Source organism: Pyrgilauda ruficollis, unplaced genomic scaffold (assembly GCF_017590135.1).
Source record: "Pyrgilauda ruficollis isolate IOZ18807 unplaced genomic scaffold, ASM1759013v1 scaffold17, whole genome shotgun sequence".
NCBI classification, from domain to species: Eukaryota; Metazoa; Chordata; class Aves; order Passeriformes; family Passeridae; genus Pyrgilauda; species Pyrgilauda ruficollis.
In genome coordinates, this window is record NW_024515875.1 from 1,984,529 (window position 1) to 2,006,171 (window position 21,643).

The 21,643-nt window shown below is 41.6% G+C and overlaps 1 protein-coding gene across 1 annotated transcript in view; it reads left to right on the plus strand.

The window, feature by feature from the left end:
• Nucleotides 1–1,321: 1,321 nt before the first annotated feature.
• ALCAM (activated leukocyte cell adhesion molecule) overlaps nucleotides 1,322–21,643 on the plus strand; it is a 115,973-nt gene continuing 95,651 nt past the window's right edge. The window contains exon 1 of the mRNA XM_041464074.1: nucleotides 1,322–1,699. Within this exon, the coding sequence (XP_041320008.1) occupies nucleotides 1,600–1,699 (100 nt within the window). The 5' untranslated portion in view covers nucleotides 1,322–1,599. The remainder of the gene's footprint in view (nucleotides 1,700–21,643) is intronic.

A 21,643-nucleotide genomic window follows, 5' to 3' on the forward strand; every position in this document is an offset into this window, starting at 1 on the left:
GAAATCTGCTGAGAAAACAAAGGATGACAGAGCTCTACTGAGCAGTAAGCCTAGCAAGTAAAGTATTTTTAAAACTGATTGCATGGTGTGCCTTACACAACATGAAAGATAATAATAATAATGTGGAAGAACAGAAGGACTTTTTGAAGTGAAGACAATACTTTAGACTTAAAGTTCTAAAAGCCAAATGTTCCTTACCCCTCTTTACAAAAAGCAAGCATGATACACAAAAAAGTACACAGGCTGTGTTTTCCAAAATGTACTCTATCACTGTAATGTTTAAGTATTTTTAGTTGTTAGACATCAAGAACGTTGTTTTGAGAATAGCACAACAGACTGGTTAAGTTTGTCTTTCATTTTCCGGAGTTTTGGGGAAGTTCCCGTCCAAGAATTCAAATCATCACATGGTGAAGTGAGATAGAGCACTTGACACTTCGGATTCACGACTAGAAAGTCCCTCTGGAAAGACCAAACTATGTGCATTATTCATATTTCAGATTTTGGACATCAGGTTTACTTCACATGACTGCGTGGGCTACATGTTGATCATGCAGAACTGTTAGCTGAGAAACTTGCTATGCGGCTTCAGTGTGCTTATTCCCCTCCCAGTGAAACAGCACTGCTTACTCAGACCAAAACAGGAGGAGAATAGAGCACTGTGCATGAAAGCGCTGCTTCTGGATTACATTACTTTGATGAGGAATCTTTTTGACCTTTAGGGCAGCCGACTTCCACAAGTGACGAAAGATCCCTCTTCACCCTGCAGTGCATTTCTTCATGCAACCAGAGTGTTGTGAGCTCCCCTCCTTTTATCCAATCCTCTGCTATATCAATTAAATCAGATTAAGCTGATCGTTATTATCTTTGCTTTGTTCCCCCCCCACCCCCCTTTTTAAAAATTTTGGCTCAGAGGAGGCCATCACGTTTCTATACGCTCAACAGAACGGGCATTATCATTATTCTTTCATTATTTTTTTAGCTTTGGATTCGCAGTACACGTAACCAACACGCATCCTGAACACAGCGCCAGAAAACAGCCCATGCACCGAGCAGAGGTAAAGCAGGAGCAGGTGAAGGGGGGATCGGCTTGTCCCGCACGCCCGCCAGCCCCGGCCCCTTCGCCTTCACAGCGCCGGCCCGGAGGCAGCGGCACATCCCGGGGCTGGAGGGCCGGCACATCCCGGGCGGCGGGGGGGCTGCAGCGGGCGGGGCTGCCCGCGGGGCTCCCCCCGCCTGCGCGCCGCGCTCCGGAGGGGCGGGGGCTCGGGGGCCGGGCCAGCTCCGCCGCCGCCGCCCGGCTCCACCTCTCCCGCCGCAGCGCTCAGTCCTGGAGCGCCGCTCGGCTGCCAGAAGGGAGCCGCCACCTGCTCCGGTGCGGAGTCGTTCCTCTCTGCGCGCCGAGAGGGAGAGCAGCCGCCCCGCCGCCCGCGCCCGGGAAGTTACCGCTGCTCCCGCCGCCGGGGGAGAGCCGCTGCTGCTTCTTCCCGGCCTCGACGAGGGAGAAAGTCGCTGCCGCGCTCCGGTGCGAGAGGGAAGAGCCCCCGCGGGCGCGCCGCCCCGCTCCGCCGCCGCCTCCCGGTCCCGCCGCGGGCAGGCGGGATGATGGAGCCCCCCGCCGCCACCGCCTGCGCCTCCTGCCGCCGCCGCCCGCTGCCGCCCCTGCTCTGCCTCCTGCTCGCAGCTCTCTGCCTGCCCCCAGGTGAGCGCCCACCCGCGGGAAGCGGTGGCCGCGGCCGCGCCGTCCGGGCCGCGCGTAACTTGGCGGAGGGGAGGCCGGGGCGCAGGTGGCGGTGCCCGCCCGCCGCTCCCCGGAGCGCCCCAGCACCTACCGCGGGCTCCCTGCTCGCCGGGGGTCGCTCCCGACCGGTGGTGCCCGCCGCATCCCGCTGCGCTTCCGGAGGAGAGCGGTCCTCTCCTACCCTCCGAGGGTGCGCCGGATGATGCCGTCTCTCCTGCGGGAAAGGCAGGAGCTGCCCCAGCGGGATCGAGACGCGCTGGTCTCATCTTTCCCCGTGGGAAGCGGCGTTGGGGTGCCTCCAGGGCGTTGTCAGCGGCCGCCGAGCAGCGCTGCCCCCGCGGGAGCGACAGCTGAGTCCCGATGCGGTGCCGCTTTCACTTCCAGGCTGAGCGGCACGTCTGTGCAGCGAGCCGCCTGCAACTTCGGCGCTCCAGCCGCTTCTGCCCTCCGCGCTTCAGTCCCGCCCCTGGCCGTGCCGGCAGCCCGCGGGACCGCGGCCTCCCGCCGCTTTCTGCTGCCGGTGGGAGCCCGGGGAGCGCGGCGGGACAGCCCCGCTGTCGGTGCCCCCTGCTCGGGCAGCCCGCTGGGGCAGCGCTGCGTGCCCGAGGCTGCTCCGGCGGATCGGGATCGCGTGGGTGACTTCGCTTCTCCTCTCTGCCCCTAAGAGCACTCCTGAGAGAGGCTCTAGGGAAGTAGAAAGGCGCATAGAGTGCTAAATATCCTAATTGTTCTGGGAATATTTTGGCTATGAGGTGTTTGTAGGCTTTGTTTTGTAAATATTGAGCGTGAAAGTGAAGTCTGAGGGAAAAACTGTGAAGTGAGGAGTTCTGCATTCAGCGCGGGGACCGTCTCATTATTCTTGTAGAAAGAGCGTCAGCCTGTGGTAAAATTTTGTATTGCTTTAAGAAATGCCTTTGCCTCTATGTGCCTTTGCCTCTATGTGCCTTTGCAACAACGGAGGGTTTGCAGAAGTGTTGGAGCTGCTGGTGGTTTTTCATTCCTGGCCTCTGCCTGGTTGTTACGTGCTCTCCAGTTAACCATTTATGGCCAGTATGGCTTTGACGAAATGAAAGAGAAGAGCAGACCTTTTTCAAGAGGTGTATTTATACTTGTGTTTTACAAGCTACAAGTAGAAAACTGAAAACTAGCTACAACAGTAAAGCAAGCCTGCTGAATCTGTAATTTCAAATAGAATAGTAAAAAAGCTCCTGACAGAATCAACAGCAATATTGGAACCGTAAGCTGTGTGTCAGGCTGTGCTGCTTGGCTTTTGCTTTGGCAAATACAGGGTATAACCACTGTCGGACATTATAAAGACCAGTCCCGGTGGCAGAGCTTACAAAGAATACTGGTTGCTGTGATGCAGAGAAAGTCTTCAGGAAAGATTGTTCATTTTAGGAAATCTTGAAGGCATGTGGATTATCAGAGGGATAAGCACCTCAGCTTCTAAGAAGCAGGACTTTGCCTCTGTGGAGAGATTTAGCTGAGTAAATACAAAATGATCTTGGTGATTGTGTGTCTGTCTACATTTTCCATTTGAAGAAAATGTGAAACCATAAAATATTTTATCTCAAAGATTGTGTTGATGGAGCTCTATAAAAAAATGTCACTTGACTACCTATGATCTTAATAGGCTGTCAGCAAAACCATTTAACTTGTTCTTTCTGCTCTTCAGAATTCCTTCCTTGTCCCAACAAGGAGAAGTTCAGGCTAACTGTAAGGAAATTTGTGTGGGGAGAAACCAGCCCCATCTCAGTTTACAAACTTTCCTTGCAGTACTGAAAATGCCTGGAAAGCCCAGTAGTAGATTTAAGCCTCTAGTTCTATGTTTATTCTGAGGAATATAAAAGATACTTACATACAAAAATACCTATAAAAAGGTCTTGATATTGCTGTAGTTTTGCTGGTTCTTCCCCCTTGCTATCTCAGCTGTTTTAGATGATAGCTAGTTTGCTATCATCTAAACAAATTATTGATGTATTTACTCTATCATGGTGCTTGGCTTCTGGGAGTTCCATTTGAGCTTTGGGTATGGAAAGCAATAGATGAGATATTAAAAGTTTATGTGCCTCAATTGTAAATATGTCTGGCAATATTTAAGATGGCCTGAGATGATTGAGATCTTTATGAGAAAACTTGGTTTTGTTTCTTCTGAGAATAAACTGCCTAGGAGGATACCCATCTTAAAAAGAGAGAGGGGGTCCAAGTACACATTTGGCACTAAGAGACTGATTCTAGGTCAGACTAAGTGAGAAAATAGATTATAATTTCATACATTTCTGGAGGAATGGATGTATGTGAAAAGAAAGTAAACTCTTAATCAGGAGCTAATTATGACCTTTCCCCCTCCCCCTGCTTTCTGATGGATTGCAACATCAAAGCTCTTAGTCTCTCCTTTTATTACTAGCTTTGTTACATATTGCCTAAGCCTAGTGAGACTGAAACATGTAATCTTATTCACGACACTCACTGTGTTCTCACTTCTGATTGCGTTTTTTCCCTGGTATATCTGGTGTGACTTTGAGCAAGGGAAACTGGATTTCAATATTAAGATCTGGAGTTCACATGGGTTTTCTGAAACTGAAGTCAGAAAGTATCTGCACCGCGTGTATATTCTTCAGTGTGCCATGTATTTGTGGCCTAACATACAGGTAACTAGACTCATTCCTAAGTGAATTTTAATACTTAGGTGGATTGCTTTGGGAAGCATTGGGATATATTTAGGTGGGTTTTTTTTCTTTTTTGATGTGAAAGTCTTCCAGCATAAGCTATTTTTATTGTGCTTTTCCCTCTACTGTTGGGTTTGTAGCACTGAGAAAGCAGATGGCAACAACAGAAAACATCCAGGTCTGTAAATCCTTGAAATTTCAGCCAGGTGACTTTTATTGAAGAAAATATATGTTGTTATGTTCATGAAATAAATATATCTGTCACAAGTCATATTTAATTTCAGAATATTTTATTTTCACTCTCCAACTTGTGTAAGAGTACCCCCCTTTCTTGCAGTACCATCCATTCTGCTTCCTGAAAGTAACCTGGGTTGTTAAAATTATTTACCCTGGGTTCATATATTATCTTCTTTGTAGTAGAATTAATTTGTTTACTTACTTCCAGCAGAAATTTTTTGGGAGCAGAATCTCTAAATATTTACGCAAGACGATGTATAAAAGGGAAAATAAAAGAGGAGAAGTGTTTTACATATTGCAAATTACACCTGTATGACCAGGCTAAAACTGTGTTCTCTATTTTCTTGCAAGTATCTTACTTAAGCAGTGGTGTTTATAGTCTTAAGAGGTAAGAGTACTCACTGCAGATTTCCATGGTATAATACCTGATTCCATATGAGATCCCTCTAAGCCATATGAAAACAAGCATATCTGTAGCAGCAATAGCTTTAATATATTGGCTGCTCCTACGTAACACACCATCGTGGGCATTTTTAGGTTTCTACCAGAGGATTTTCGGGAGAGTATTTTTTGGCCAAATTGGTTTTGGACTTCTTGGGTGAAATGAGAGCAGGTTGCTAGTAGGAAACTGGTTACAGAGGAGCCCCACCTCTCTGTATGCACTTTGAGCCTAATAACACTAGGGAGAGTGAATGGGCTTATTTTATAGGAGCTCTAATTTGTAATTGGATCTCCTTACACTAGATTATCAATATTCAGTCTTACTAACACTAGATTGTCAATATTCAGTCTTCCCTTCTTGTAATCTGTACTCTATGACCATAGCATGATGATCACAGATAAGCTGGCTCGAGGTCTGATCTTCAGTGGTTATTCCATTGCTGTTTCACACACGGGAGTTTTGTGTCTTTTTAATACTACCATGCTGATTGTTGAAACTGTTTCTCCACATCTCTAATAGTATGGTGTCGTAGTATGGTCTTGGTTAGTTCTGGCAGCTGTGATAGGAGGCTAGACTTTATATATTGATTTTTACCACATCTAAAACCCTGTAATCTTCAGGCTTTCTCTTCAGTGCTACTCAAGGTTCTTCTGAGTTAGCTGGTGTGCAGCTTTTTCCTCTGATAATACAGTCATTTTTATTAAAAAATGTGTGTAAACTGCAAGGCACGTTTGTAAGAGAATTGAGGACCTGTTGCAATATTCTGATTTCTCTCAAGTTCCTCTGTCTTCAAGAAAAATAGTTATGCTTCCATTCACTGATGCTCAAATGAGAGACTCTTAAAGAACTGTAAATGCTGTAGGGTGATAATTAGAAATTGCTTAAGCAGAACGTGATTTTTCCAGGAAAACCTGAATATTAACAGCTCTCCTTGATACGAAATGGTTGAGTGTTATCTTCCCAGAAGACAAGGTTTTGACCTACATGTTCTTTATCTTGGTATATTTTCTTTAATGGGAACAGGATGAATATAAATGGAAGCTGTACATTTCTGCCTTTAATACACTAGAAAATGAATCTCATCCTTTAGAGGGGAGATTGCAATGCACCTTGAATTCTGACAATCCACTACTGGCAGAGATCAGATTAAGTTTCTTCCTTTTTTTTACTTCGGTTTTGTTTCCTTTGTCTTTCCCAGTGTGTTTTATTGAGGATGGCTTGAATCGCAATCATTGCTACACCAGTGGGTGTTAATCTACTGCTCCACACTGTTGGCTCTTTTGAGGAATTTCGGCATAGCTTAAGATCAAATTGCTTTTTTTATCATGAATATAGGTCTCCAGAAAGGCAAATAAATATTTGCTTATTAAAACAGTGCTGCTTCTTCTGAACTAGTATTTTTATTGTTGATAATGAATGTGCTTCTTTTGGGAGGTAAAAAATGGGAGAAAGTGACAAAAGAGTAGAGAGTATGACAGAGCACGTGCAGGGTATAATTTTTAGAGGTTATCAGGGTTAGAACAGTTCTGTAACGTTTGGGTAGAAAGCATTTGAAGTGCTTTCAACAGCAATGGAAATACTAAGCTGTTCCCTTGATAAGAAGTAAAAAGTGCAGTTGGTGATTTAATAAGTGTTTCAGCAGTCTGTATATTCATATATTTTGTTTAGGGTGTACTCTGTACAGTTAACCCCTGTTGTGAAGAAAAACTTCAAAAGCTCAAACTGCACTCATGTGTTGTGTTTTGTGCTGTGGTAGCACCATTTGTAGTATGCCCTGGCATTTTTAGTTGTGGGCATTGGGCACAGCAGTTTGGGAGCTGATGGAAAACTCTCAAACAGCAGCCAAGGATAGCAGAATTCCCCAGGGCTGGAACCCAGGCAGTAGTGACATTTTGGCATGTGTCATGGACTCTGTGTGGTGGCTGTCCCTTTCCCTTAGCTGTCTCTTGCATACAGTGTACATGATGGGTCCCAGCTGCTCAGGATGGAAGGTTTTAGGTTTTCATTAGAACATTGGTTCTGACCACGGTTGGCATCTTTAAAGCTTTGAAGAGATATTGGCAGCTAATTCAATAGAGGGAGCTCCACTACCTTACTGTTAGAAGCAGCGTGTCTCAGCTTTTCCCAGACCTCTGGCTTCAGCCAGAAAGTTATGTTAAAAGTCTTTGTTTCTTCACACTGTTTTGTCATGCTAGGCTTTGTTACTGAAAGCATATAACTTTCATTGTAGGCTTCCTGTTGCATGAAGGGGAAGGAAGGACAAATCCAAATCATGTACTAGGCAAACCCCAAAAGATGACTCAATTAGAGAGAGTTCTCTTTTGCTGCAAGGCATTGGGTGTTTCAGATGGATACACTACAGAATCAGGTTTTTAAGTGACACTTTCTTTGTCTAGGGAAGCAGCTGGTGAGACTCATGGAGAAGCCCAAAAGGAATTAGAATAAATAGAGGGTATTTCCAGGGTTCGAATGGGCCAAGAGTTGTGTGGCATGAAATAGGCTACAAACAGGATAAGAAAATGACTGTACCAGACTTACTGTTGGGGTGAGAGGAAGTTAGAACTTCCAGTAAAATGTTAGGTAGGGCATTTGTTTAAAAAAAAGTCTGCTTTTTCAGTAAGTTCTTCCAGGATTTTTTTTTTTTAAGGAAAAAAATATGTATGCCATTCTGTAAACGTGGTCATTGTGAAAGAAGCCAACTTAGGTGTATGCTTTTAACCTATTCCATGTCACTAACACAGAAAAGCATGCATACATAAAGCTGCTAACTGCTCTGTAAACTTAGGACTTTATATTTTTCTTGAATAATTTAATTTTTTAAATAGTGTTTTTGATCTGATGGTTTTGAAACTAATTATAGTTCCAATAAAGAACACGACTTCTAAAAAAATATTCTTTGAGTCACCTTCAAGTAAGCTTGTAATGAACTCAACGTTATTCTTCAATCAGATGAATCCCAGACAAATGCCCTTTATCATTTCACATGCTGCAGAAGTTGCATTTTTTAAATCCATTTTTCTCCAATTTAACTAAAGAAAATATCCATACATATTGGAGAACAAAATAGATGTAGTTTTTGTCCAGCTTCATTTAAGTGTGGCATTTTATATACAACTGACTTATTGGACGGTTTTGTTGGTTTGGCTTTTTAATGTGAATTTTTGATGGGGTAGATTCCAGGTTTGTTTGGGTTTTTTTTGTTTGCTTGTTATTTTTAGAAAATGTAACAACTTATTTTTTAAGAGCTAAGTTAATTTCTCATGCTGACCAGGGAGTATTCGTAAGGCTCCTGTTTTAGAGGGTTGGCACAGTTTATCTCTGGCATGGAACGGTAAGCGTTCACTTAATCGTCTGTAACTGGATACCTTACAGAGAATACATAGGTTGAAATACACTTAAAAATGGGCAATTGTAGGCAAATGTGAGATCTCAAAATTATTTGTGAGTTGCTGTTTCTTTTAATTGCAACTTCTGAATTATTTTTCAGTTGATGAGATAGCTAAAGTATTAATCTATGCATTTATCCCTTTTGGCATGTAATTTTATTTCATGAAACGTATAAAGTGGCATGTGTTCAGCAAAGTGGATTCTGTGACTCATCCAGATAAAATCATGGTTTGTTGGTTTATTCTAGCTGTTCTCGAAAGTAGAGATGAACTCAGTGGCCTTTACATACAACAGGGAAAGGACAAATGGAATATTCAGGCAGGATTTGGGAAACTGCAGTGTAGCCCTGTAACTTCAGAATAGAGAAGAATGCTGAATCAATTTCTTCATTCTTGATACAGCACATTAAATGCTTGCATATGAGGAGGATGATAGGGCATGTATTATTTTAAAATCCGCACAGGGACACCCCAGTATGTGATTTGCTTTCTAAAATGGGGGAAGGTGGAAATTTCTGACACTTGACAGCAAAGAAGTGCCCTGACAACTGGTGATGTAAATCCAGGAAACATTTGCATCTTACACTTGACAGCTTTAAAGGTTAGCGAGGGGATAATTTTTCCAAATAATTCATGACTGAGATTTTTGTCAAGTATTTTTAATATTACTCTTCAGTTTTCAAACTGCTGCACAACTTGCTGCTAATCTTGAACCGGCCTACACACAGAAGCAATAAGAAAATCAGTGTTATAAGTGTCCCAGCAGATTCCAGTTTGAGTTAATTATGTTTTTTACTGTTGTTATTCTGCAAGACCTTAGTAATGCAGAGCTTCACGGTTAGTAAAGTAAGTCTGGTAATTACGGTTAATAATGGAGTCCTGTGGTTTGAAACCGTCACCAATGTATGAGTAAATAATGACAGTGCTTTGTATTGCATGAATTTGTATTTTGCACTTTTTTTCTCCCTTATATTTTTTGTTTCGTTAAATATTTAAAACTTTCAGAAAATGGTCTGCTCCAGTAGTTTAGGTCTTGACATAGTTTCTGTAACAGGACTTTTGGAAGGACAACTGTTCCGTAGTTCTGTTTGACCTGGCACACCATGCTGCTGTTGAATGATGCAACATGTTCTGTTTCAGCTTTGAAGTTTAAGTCCTTTACCTTCAAGATTTAACCCCAGTTAATATGAGGTGCCCCACAGCAGCAAATTCCAAAGAGTCTATATGAATCTTGGAGTGCGCTTTCTGGAAGTTCACCTGCAGACTTGGTAAGGGTCAGGTTTCTGGTATTTTGTCCAGATTCTCTTGTGTCTGTGGGTCATTTTTTGTCACTTTAAGTACCCTGGGGTGTTAAATCCAAAACTTCTGCACAGCTTCTGGGGGCAGCAGGGGGAATAGTCTAAAACTTTTGAGATAGTAGGAAATAAATGGTATGTTGGAAAGGTGACTACTGTGGATATAGAGGCAGGTTAACCATTCCTTAGTAGATTCACAGAATATTTTGGCATCTTCTGTGCATCCTAACATAATGTATTGCCTGCTCTGTAAGAAAGTTCTTTTCTTATCTTGAAAGAGCTTTAAGCCCTGGGTTTCTGCAGCCAGAAGGAAAGCAAACTTTCTGGCCTGTGTGTAAAACTGTTGGTGTATCATGGGGCAAAAGAGATGCTTTGTGTCTGTCTGAGAGCCAAAGTGATAGGAGCAGGGAAATGAGAATTGTGGGTTTTTTGGAGGTCTTGTGGGAATGTAGCTGGGAATTGGGGCATGCTGGCAGTGTTAGGCTCTGCAGAGCCTGCTGGCTGTCATCATCCTGCAAAGGGGGCCTTGGACGGCTGCTGCAGCCACCAGGGCAGCACAGCTCAGCGTGGGGAGCTTGGGAATTCCTCTTGGACAGCATTCAGCTCGAGAGCCAGCTGGCAAGAACTCCCTGTAGTGGTGGTCACCTGTAGGTCCGGTCCATGGTGGCTGTTTCATTTCTGCTATGTAAGAGGAGAAAGATCTCTGTTCCTCCCGAGCATGAGAAATTCCCACCTTTTGCTGGGAATATGCTTACTCTCTGTCCTACTGCAGAGATGTGTCTGCTTACTTTAGAAACACTTTTCTGCTCTGAATGGTGCATGAAGCCCTCTGTGGGTCACTTTTTCATCATTATGTCTATCTGCAAGTACAGAAGTGATAAGGAAAGATGGGCTTCAGCACACCCAGTATGCTCACAATCTTTGGCTCTCTTTCCATTGCATCAGTGGCACAGGGCATAGAGGAATGAATGACACAGTGTGTTTCTGTAGTGAATGCTGAATGGCTGAGTGTGAGCTGCCAGCAGCTTTATCCAGAAAGAAGTGGGTGTTGGGAGGAGCGATGTTTGCATCCAGAGGAGGAGAGACAGGTGAAAAACTTCTAGCTGGAATGCTCAGTCCAGTTTTTTTAAATGTGGGAGTAGTTTTGAAGACTGATTGATGGCTCAGTCCAAGATGTTGTTAATTTTTCTGGGCCGAAGTAGTGCATTCAAACTGTTTCTCAAAATGATTTATTCTTATTGTTTTATTTATGGTTACTCCTGAAGGCCACATATGAGCTTCACACTGGAAGATTTCTGTGAGTATGTATAAAAACTTAGCCCTCTTGGTATAGTAGGATGCCTAGTTTTAGGTGTGGATTCTAATTCACAAAAGTAACATCCATAGCTTGCTTTTACTTGTGTTTCAACTGCTTTCTAGTCTTCCTGTGAGGCATCATCATCTGTAAACAGCAACAATTGTTCTGGAAGGCTTTTCATCTAAGTGTGAGAGAGCAGAGCACTGAGCATGTGGTGACCTTGACTCCTTTTGAGGAGCCTCTCTTCATGCAGTAGAGAATTCATGCATTTTTTTATACATACTGTACAGTACAGATTTTCATGTAAAAATTTCATGAAGATACAGAAATCTTCATGCAATTTTTTGGACGTACTGTACAGTACAGATTTTTTTTTTTTCATAAGCACAAATGATGTTGGTGGTTCACAGACTGCAAGTTCTGTGACAGTGTGATAAACTCTACATAAAACTTGAGGGACCTTGTTATTTAAAAATAGAAACTTAAAAGGGAATATTTCAATGAAAACTTTTATTTTTTTGCTAAAACTTTTCATGATGTTTGAAAGGGATTTTTTTAGCTGGCTTTTAAGTCACTTCTAGTTATGTTTTTTGCATTTTCTTTTCCTTCTTTAGAGCTGAACTGTTACTCTGTCTTTAGGAAGGGATAGCTACTACAAAGGCGAAAGTTTTATTGGGGCTTAATTCCAGGTATGAGGTGATGACCTAAATCTTCCGTCTGCTAATAAAATGCTAAGATCTGCAGTTTTCCATTATCTTCCTCAACAGCAACTTGAAAGTTAAAAAAAAAAAAAAAAAAAGAGTCCAGAGTTTCTTTAATTCACTGTGGTCAGGGAACACTGAGGACTGGATGTGGATTCAGGGTTGGATGGGGGTTTTTGGGGATTTTTTTTTTTTTTGGTGGGTTGTTTTGTTGTTTTGGTTGTTGGTTTTTTTTTTTTTTGTTTTTTTTTTTTTTGGTTGGTTGGTTGGTTGGTTTTTTTTTGTTTGGTTTTTTTATTAGTTTGTTTTTGTTTTTTAAATATAATTTAATGGAAGAGGAAATTGATGGGTGTTCTGTGAAAAAAGTGGCACCATGTCCCAGGCTTTTCAAACAGTGATAGCTATAGAAGCTGTTGTGAACTGGGACTGACAGTGGCTTAGGAGAACCACTTTCCCCTTGGATTTGTCAGCACTCTTGGATTGTTAAGTGAGGGTGGAAGTAGTACAGCATGCATTTCATCTGAAAGGATTTGAATGATCTCTGGTACTTTAGTGGTGAAAAAATTATTTATGTTTCTTATGGCATTTATTTGAGCTATACTTCAAACAAAATGGACACTTCACGGCCTTTGGCTGGTTGGTAATGCTTTAGTTGCAACTTCAAGGCTGGATAATTTTGTATGGTCCATTTCTGCAATGGATGCATTGGTAATTTCTATTGCCAACAAACTGTTGGTGAGTCTGGAATGCTTAATCTTGTGCAAATGATATTTGCAGATACAGAAGGTGAATTGCATGTTGAAGAGCTCTCCCAGTGTCAGGATGGCCGAACTCTGCCATGCAAGGCTTGGAACTGGGAGATTGTCTTGTGATCAGGTCTGGAATAGCACATGTCCAGGTCAGAAAGCTCAGGGAGGTCTCCATTTGCGTCAGGAGTAGCAATTCCTGTGAGACACTGTTTCTTCCCTCTGTTGCAGGAGGGGACTAGGCTGAGTGTTTTGTGACTCTGGAGGGAGCCTGACCGTGTCAGCCTGTACCACCACCTCCTGCTGCAGCTGAGGAGCATCTGTGTCTGTGAATTAGCCTTGGATTGAACCCTTGTGTGGCTTCAACTATGCCTTCTAGGTGCTGTATTTTGTATATTGACACATGTGATCTCTTCTACTGATGACACACAAGTGGAGGTTTAAAATTTTGTGTAGTGAGTTGGAAGCTAAAGATATTGTTTACTGCCATTTTATTTTCAAGGGAGTCTGAACCTGACTTCTCAAAATCATAGGAAAGGGAAAAAGATGCAAAGATTACTTAAATTCTTACCCACCAATTTTTATTCTTTTGGCAGCTGAAATTTAAGAGAAAAGGTCTGGATTTCTTGTTTAAAGAAAGCAAAAAAAAAAAAAAAAAAAAATGAGAGGTGTTTTGGATTTATAAATACCACTTGAACATCAAAAGATGTTTGAGAACATTTCATGCTGAGAAATAGAAAATACTTTTTTTGCTAACCTTTGTTTTCTTAACTTCGCTGTGTCATTGACATAGTATGCCTCTATGTTTTGTAGGCTTTGGAGAGTGAAGGCTTTAGAGGTGAGAACAATTAAAGCTGGAGTATCTAGGATTGCAACAGCAGCAACTTTGGATCTTTGACAGGATGTATTAATGTGCATACTTAAAAGTTCACTTTTCTGCTACTCTTCTGTAAGCAAATGTTTATGACTGGAGCCTTTACAGACTGGAGAGAGAAGTTTGCTGTCAGTGATAGGGCCAAAGACACAGATCAGCATTTCTGCAGTGTGGCAGACCCAAATTAAAGGCAAAGAACTTACTTCCAGCATGTTCAACCAGGTACATCCCTAAAGTCTGTGAAAAGAAATATTATGGCAAAATCACGGAAAGAGATCTGCAAGAGAGACTGGGCAGGATACAGTGTCATTTGGGAAGCTGGGAGAGAAGGGACAGACAGCGTGGGGACAGGAGGAGCTGTAGCTGGTGTGTGTGGGGCTAGCGTGTCGTGTGGGTGGGTTTTTGGAGGATAGTCATCTGAGTCTGAGGGGAGCCCAGCTTTTGGTTTTGGCTTGGCACATTCCCAGCTGCTGCAGAGACAGTGGGAAGGGGTGTTAGTGGTGGACAGCCTGGGGTGGGAGAGCAGGCCGGCCATGTCAGGAGGAAGGAAGCGGAGGGCCCTGGCACAGCCGGCGTGTGCTGCCTCCTGCCCTGGCGTGGGTGGGGGAGGAAGGCCTCTGCACAGAAAGGGCAGCTGGGTTTGGGCTTGCGAATGAAATGAGTTGTGATAGGAGAGCAGAAAGCATTCTGGAAAGTGGTGGGGCTGAGGAGAGCCCCTGAGCAGAGTGTTTTGAGGGAGAAGAGCAGGGGAGGAGCCAATTTCAACACAGGCAGTGTCTGGCCTCCCCTGTCTGTATCTCCATGTGCTCCCCTGGGTTTGACAGTCACACGCTTTCCTTTCACCTGTGGTAATTCAGCAGGATTCAGTCCCTCTTGGTAAAGACCCTGTTACTGCCATGTCACGCTGTTGTTCCTCTTTTGTCAGCCACACAGTTCAGTGTTATTTCCTGTCTCAGGAAGCCATCTCTGCTTCCCATGGGGGCTTGGCAAAGCTGCCGCATTCTTGCACTGGACATACATGGCCTGTGCTCACAGGGCAACCACCTGCACTAGCTCACCCTTTCTAGACAGCCTCCCTTCTCCATCTAGGGGTCAGGACAGATATACTGAAAACTCTTCATGCTGACAGTGTTTTTGAGCGGAGCAAAAAGCCCTGAATGTTTTCTTCTAGGCATTGTAAGAGACTTGGTGTATGAAGTAATGTGCCAGAGAAAGGGTGTCATGTGCTGAGCCTAACCGCTGGGAGACCTGTCTGTCTGTCTGTGTCTGTCCTATTGGGCCAACAGATTTTCTGTGGAGTGACTCTCACCTTACACTGTGGGCATTCTTGATGCTCAAGAAACTTTCACTCCTGGAAGGAAGCAGCCCATGTTCTTACACTGCATTGTCACCAGTTCTGAAGAAATGTAACATTAGTTGTTTAATAAGGGTATTGTAATAAATACTGCATATAATATTTTAATATATAATATTGTAATATATACAGTAATTGTAATATATATACAGTAATATAATTGTAATATATACAGTAATAAATACATACAGTATAAATACAGTGTGACCCACTGCTGATGAAACTGCAGCAGTCAGCCGTTTTTCTGGTCTAAGCCTGTTAATGCTGTATGTGGACTGAGGTGGGGAGAAGCAGCTTGTGGTGCCGTAAACCTATAACAGCAGTTTTGCTTGGTCACCAAATACAGAAATTAAGCTAAAACAAGTTTTGGGCCGTGATCCAGCACGCGTTTGAACACACATGTTTTTTATGGCAACATCCAGCTTTGAAATTGAGTATTTAAATAGATTCTCAAGGACCTAATTTTTAGAATAGAAATATCAGGGCCCATGCAGAGGGGGCATGGGAGGATACAGTAAACCAAAAGTGATGGTGTAGAGGCTGTTAAGATGCTGGATGCTGTCTGTGAGTCGCAGTATCTTTCTGCTCCTTGCAGAGCTTGTTGAGCTATCATGACTTGCAGAAAAATAGTTCAGGTAGGGGATTGATCTAGTTCAGTCTTCCCAAGTCTGATGTAAGTTCACCTCTTTGACTTTTTAAAGCCTCCATTTTTAAATTGCACACACATGGTTTTCCCATCTATAAAACAGAATATATAAGAATGGATAAATTTTTTTTTGTGCCTGTCAGCAGGGAATAGGCAGCTTACTAAGCTTTCTTGAGCGTAATTTTAAATGGAGAAAATGCTTCTATATAAACTGAGATTATCTCATCACAATATTTTTATGATAGTTAATTAAAATGTGAGAAAATCCTTTAGAGCAGATTTGCAGTTTTGTGACTTTTATGAGACTTAACATGAGACATCTATTTTTATAGTTATGCCTTCTTATTAGTTTCGGGATTAGGATATGTTTAAATGCATGGCTATCAAATCCTGTGATGATTACTTGTTTATTTTGCAGTGTAGACTAATTCAGTTATGGTCCCATTCATGTGTTGTTTTTGTCCCACTTTTCAATGAGATATTGTAGTGCTTTATTGTTATTGCTGTTTAAAATAAACTCCCAGAGTAGTTTTAATTTCAGCTTGTATTTTTTTAAATATTAAGTTTCAGTGAAGCATATTTTATTAGATTGTTGTGAATAATGATCATTTAGGTTGTTCCAGCTCCTGGACATGCATTTTCATTATGCTGGAAGATTGTAAAATGTGAGTGAAGGAAGGATCACTGTGACTAGCTTTAAGAGACTTAAAAAGTTGTCTAGACATAAATCCTGTAAAATCTTGGCTCTCAGTGTGTACAACTGTGATAGGAAGCAAGACCTATAGAAAATTTACTGAGATAATGTGGGAGTTATTGAAGACCAGCATGTGCTCTGTTCCCTTTGCAGTGGGCAGGCACATCGGTGGAAGATTGATCTCTGGGCATGGTGCTTTCTACTTGAACTTGTGCTCAGTCTAAAGAAAGAATGGGATTAAACAAATATTTTTTTTGTCTTTCTTTTACTATGCCTACGATAGCATGACACCGTGACTCTTAATCACAGGCTCATCTGTCATCTCAAATAACACCTAGGAGTTCTATGCAGAATTTCTCAGTCTAGGAACCATTCAATCAGAAGTGAATGTGATGAGGATTTCAAGTCCTTTGCTTTGATCTTTTTGTGTGAGTGACCATGGGGAGAGACTTGTGGTCTAGGCCAGCAGATGATTATGCAGAGGAGTAAAGAACGCTGCATTTTTCTCCCTGTGGGTCATTGAACACAAGCTTTAGGGGTTTGGGGACAATCTAGAGACGAAACACATCAGTTAAGTATTAGGTAGAGTTCTCAGGGCTAACTGTCCAACAGACTTTGCTCAAAGAATATAATGCATGTTTCCCCAGCGCTTCTACACCAGCCCAGGTGTGCGCTGTGTGTATGTACACCAGCACATAGATGTGCTTATGTGAGCAGGCTGCACAGTCAAAAGCAAAGCAAAGGAGAGGAGGAAGGGAGAATTGTTATGCTGCCAGGAATACACATGCTATGTTTGTATTAGCAAACTATTCTGATACAGCTAATTAATCAGAATTTGTCTACTAAACTATGCCTTGGAGATACAGAAACACAGGATTATGAGATTTTCCAGATTTCTGTGACAGATCTTGGGAGACTTGTGGAACAATAACTGATGATTGCTTCTGACTCCTAGATTTCCTCCCAGAAAAGTAGTGACTTAAGATAACATTGAATCTCATTTTGTCTCAGGCCATTTACCCAGTAATAACACTAAATACACTGAAGTAGTCCACACCATTTTTTTATGGCAATTTGAGTTCAGTCTTTATTCATAGAGGGGAAAGTAGGCAGTGAGACAAACTGTTAAATAAAATACCAGCATTTCACAAACAGGCTTTCATACCAGTGCAATTGATTGCATACTGAAAGGGAGAATCAATTATATAGCTGCTGCTTATCAGAAGTTAGCAAATAGTAAATGCAGTTTCATTTTTATAATCAATTACCTAGCCCTGAAACTTGTTAGCAAAGGTTAGGAGCTGTAATAATTTTCATTGAATGCCTACACATCATCTCAATGTGTTTCTATATGCTGCATTTTAGGGAGATGAGGGAGAAATGTTGCTTTCCTGAAGTCTTTTAAACTGGCTTCCAAAAGGTGTGGGTCAAGCCCTTCAATTTCTAAGCTCAATTTACATTCATCCCACAACAAAGGTGATGGTGTGCACTTTCTCATTAGTGAGAAACACCTTCTTTTTTCACTTGTAAGCATAGGTTGCTTTACTTTCAGCTTTGTGAGTTTGAAGAATGCATGCATCCCTGTGTGGTTAGTTCAGCCACATCATTGTTCAGAATTAACAGATAAGTGGAAGAGTAACAAAGGATAACTTTCCTTTTTTTCATAATTTTATTTTCCTCCAATATTCTCAACAAGGATCTGAAATTGTTTGTGTGCAGAAGTTATTTGTTGCTGGTGACAGGCTGTGAGTGCATTATGCCCTAAAACTGTCAGTCTTTCAGACCAGTGTTTGCTGTTTATATGCAACCTTTCATGTTCTTATTTTTGAGGTACCTCCTTTATTTTTGAGGTCCCTCCTTTATTTTTGTTCAAATGTTCTACAATTGTTTGATTATTGACTCTCCTATGGTGGCATTTCTGGAGGCTCATGCAGACTTTGATTCTGGTTTTTTTTTTTTTTTTGCTGGATGGCAGCAGAGCTTGTCAGAGTTGCATACCTCTACATAGCTTACTTCACTGAAATCTTTTAAAAAAATCTTTTGTCCAATATAATCCTTAGGGCTTTTTGCTTTTCTTTTTTTTTTCTTAAGTTCCTAGTATCTGAAACTGCATTTATCAAAAATGGTTGGATCAAGTTGCTCCCCTAGCCAGATTATGCCCAGTAAGATATTTGATTTATTTGTATTTTTTTGTTATTTTGCTCAAGATAAAATTAATTTTGGTGAAAGTGGGTGTCTTGTACCTTTTCTTTGTTTATTTCTCCATGACCGTGGTAAAATCTCCTGAAATTGCTAAGCATTACCAGTTGAGTTTTTGCTTATTTTTAATTTAAAAAAAAAAAAAAACAAAAATTCTTGGTCTGTGTTAATTTTATAGTTATTTAACACAACAATTTGTTATTTCTTGTTCAAGGCTAGCTTACGTAGACTGGTTAGTTTCTGAATCATAATGTATCACAGGCATCCTCTTTTTTCAAAGAGCATTTAATTGCCATTTGTCAGGCTCTCATTAAATGCATTTTCTGTTTCAGTATTATCTTTTTGTTAATTATTAACGTCCTGACTGCACCTCTGGTTTTAAAAGTGGTATACATTTGAATCTCTGGCAATGTCCAGTCATTTTAAGTTTGTAGAATTTTCTTGTCTTCTTCCCAGGATCTCACTGAGAAACTTAACTGCCAGCTGAAAATTGCAGCAGCAGTGAAAATGAAAGCATTTCCTAGGTACACTTGATATCTTTATTTAGCTCAGAAATCTTTATTTAACTGGAAGCAATGCTGAGAATAGCAACCTCCTCTGGCCTGATTGGCACGATTCTCTGTCAGGCCTTTATCTGTGTTTAGTGGGACTATTTTTCTGTTCTCCAAGATCATGCATCTTCTCAAATTGCTCCAAATTCTGCACAAATTAGGGAATCCAGATCACACAGATGATTTAACCAACTCTTTCATGAGCAGGGGGTAGATTGCAGGGCAGGTGTCTTCTGGCAGTGTTTTTCTGGGGTGCTAAGTGTGCCTGGGGCTGTTCAAGGATCCTGGAATGAGCACAGCACTCTGGTGTGGAAGGATGTAGCTGTGGTGATGTGCTAGGAGCTGATTTATGGTGGTGCTGCTCACCTGCATTGTCAGCAAGGCAGTTTTCCTTCTAGTTTTGTTGCTGCCTTGTGGGACATCAGCTCAGAGGTACCTGAGCCATACAAAAGGGGTTGGAGAACTGCCAGACTCTTTCTCAAAGTCCTGTGTGGAGAGGAGAGGGATGCAAGAGTGAGCTCTGCCCTTTGCAGAGATGAGAGGTGGGTGTTTGAGTGAAACTGGTTTGTTGCCGTCACCAGCTCGTCCTGGCCGGGTGAGGTTGTCCCTCTAGCAAATGCTGCTGCTGCACCCGAGGCAGCGCTGCTGCAGGGTGTCGGGGGAGCAGTGGCTGCCTGGCTTGCTTCTGGCCAGGAATGGTCAGTGGAACTCATTTGTGTCGTAATCTAAAAGCGCAGAACAATAGCATTTAAGTAGCCTGAGAAGGACTCTTTTAATGCATGAAAGGAGAAATGGGATGGAGATGGAAAAGCTAAGTGAAAGGTAAAAGGTGGGGGAATGAGGGCTGTTGTGGAATTTTTTTTTTTTTTTTTTTTAAATTAAAAAAAACAAACCCCTCAAACAAACAAAAAAACCAAGCAAAAAAAAAAATCAAAAAAAACCCCCTCTCACTGACATGAAATAATAACGCCCAGGAATGGTTTCTTTCCTTTTTATTTTATATTTTGCACAGCTTATAAAAATGATATAACTCTACTTCATTTATATCTATCAATATTTGAGTCTGTAATTCAGGCTTTTATTACCAATAAACCCTTGTGATTCTTTGTGTAGTGAATATTATTAAAACCTGTTTTTCATTGTAAATTTCTCCTGTTGATCAGTTATTAAAGTGGTATTTTTTTAATTTTAAAATAAGGACATAAAGCATTTCATTGGCAATTCTTTTCTTTTCTTTTCTTTTCAACACAGAGTGGAAGGGAGTGAAGACAGTGCAACAGAGATAATGATCCAAACACATCTCAATTTTTTTTGTCTCACTAAGAAAGCATAGAATTATTTTCTTTTTCAACCTTTAATATGGGCCTTGGGCAGGGCTGACTAAATGTGTCTTAAATTCTCTGTTACTACATTCCAGTTCTTTGTTTTGCTTAATTCCTCAAAAGCTGTTTGAGTTCAAATGCAAGGAAAATAAACTGTAGCAGAGATTTTCATAAATTGGTGCCTGCAGATTAACATGTACTTCCACAGATGCCTTTTTTCTTTGTGCTTTGTGTCCAGTTACTGCACTGTAAAAACACCCTACAGAAGGAATTGATAGTGGTGTGAGTGGATCACTGTATTTTCATATAATGTGACTGATTTCCTTAAAATAAGGAAATAAAGATACTACTTGATTATTTGCTAGTACTGCCAGCATTTTAATATTAGAAATAGAAGTAGTTAATGTTTTGAATTGAAACTTGCTGAAGGAGAGCATACTGTGCTGTACAGCAACAGTTTCTGCACCAGCATGGGCTGTTTGTTTCTTAACATCCTGAACATTTTTCCTCCTGCCAAGTGATGTGTTTCTGAAACTGAAGCTGCTGCTTTGAAAACTCTTGTCTTTACAGCAGATCTGTACTTCAGACTTTTTGCTCTTTTCCACCGTTTGAGGAAACTGGTGCCTGTTTTTTTCATTTTCCTCTTTTCTTCCTTTTCTCCTGTCCCAGTCCCTGACAGTCTTGACTGTTTTATTCCCACTTCAGTACAGCTCTCATATTCCCTTGCCTCATCAGCCAGGGTAATGAAGAGGCACAGCAGACTACTCTCAGGATGCAGTTTCCAGCTAATTGTGTGCTCTTGAATTGTCCTCTTAAGAGAATTACTTCCAAGATAGACTATATGTCCCTTTGTAGCCGGTTTCAAAAACACCTTTGGGTGTTGAAGCACTGGGGCAGCTGTCCAGTACCTTCTCTGGCTTTAATTCATTTACATGCTGTGAAAGTGGAGCATCCTGATTACACCTCATCACTTGGAAGGTCACTTTAGCAGCTCTTCCAATCAAGTTGTCTGTATGAGTAAAACAGATTTATTTTTTTTTCCCCTCAGATTTTTATTTGACTAATGCTGAAGTCTCTCATGTCCCTTGGGCAGTTGCTGTAAAATGTCAGGAAGTAAAGAAGAACAGTGATTTCAGCATGTAATGTACTATTCTTTCAAAACGCCTTTTATGTCAAATTGCAGGGCTTGTTTAGTGTAACAGTGGTGTCCTTAGTGGAAGCTAGCTGATGTGTAGCTTCTGTCAATTGAAATCAAATCACCTATCCTGCTGAGGTTTTGCTTGCTTTGTCTTAATTTCTTTTGCTCATCTTAGAAAGCATTTAATTTTTTTCAACAGTGTGAATTGTCAAGGTGGAATAACTGATACATACGGGTTGGTTAAGTTTCACCATTGCAAATAGCCAGATTTCTTTATTTTTACTATTATTAATTGTGCTAAATAAACAGGGAAGACACTGATTATTTCTAATGCTGACAAACTAATTCTGTGCT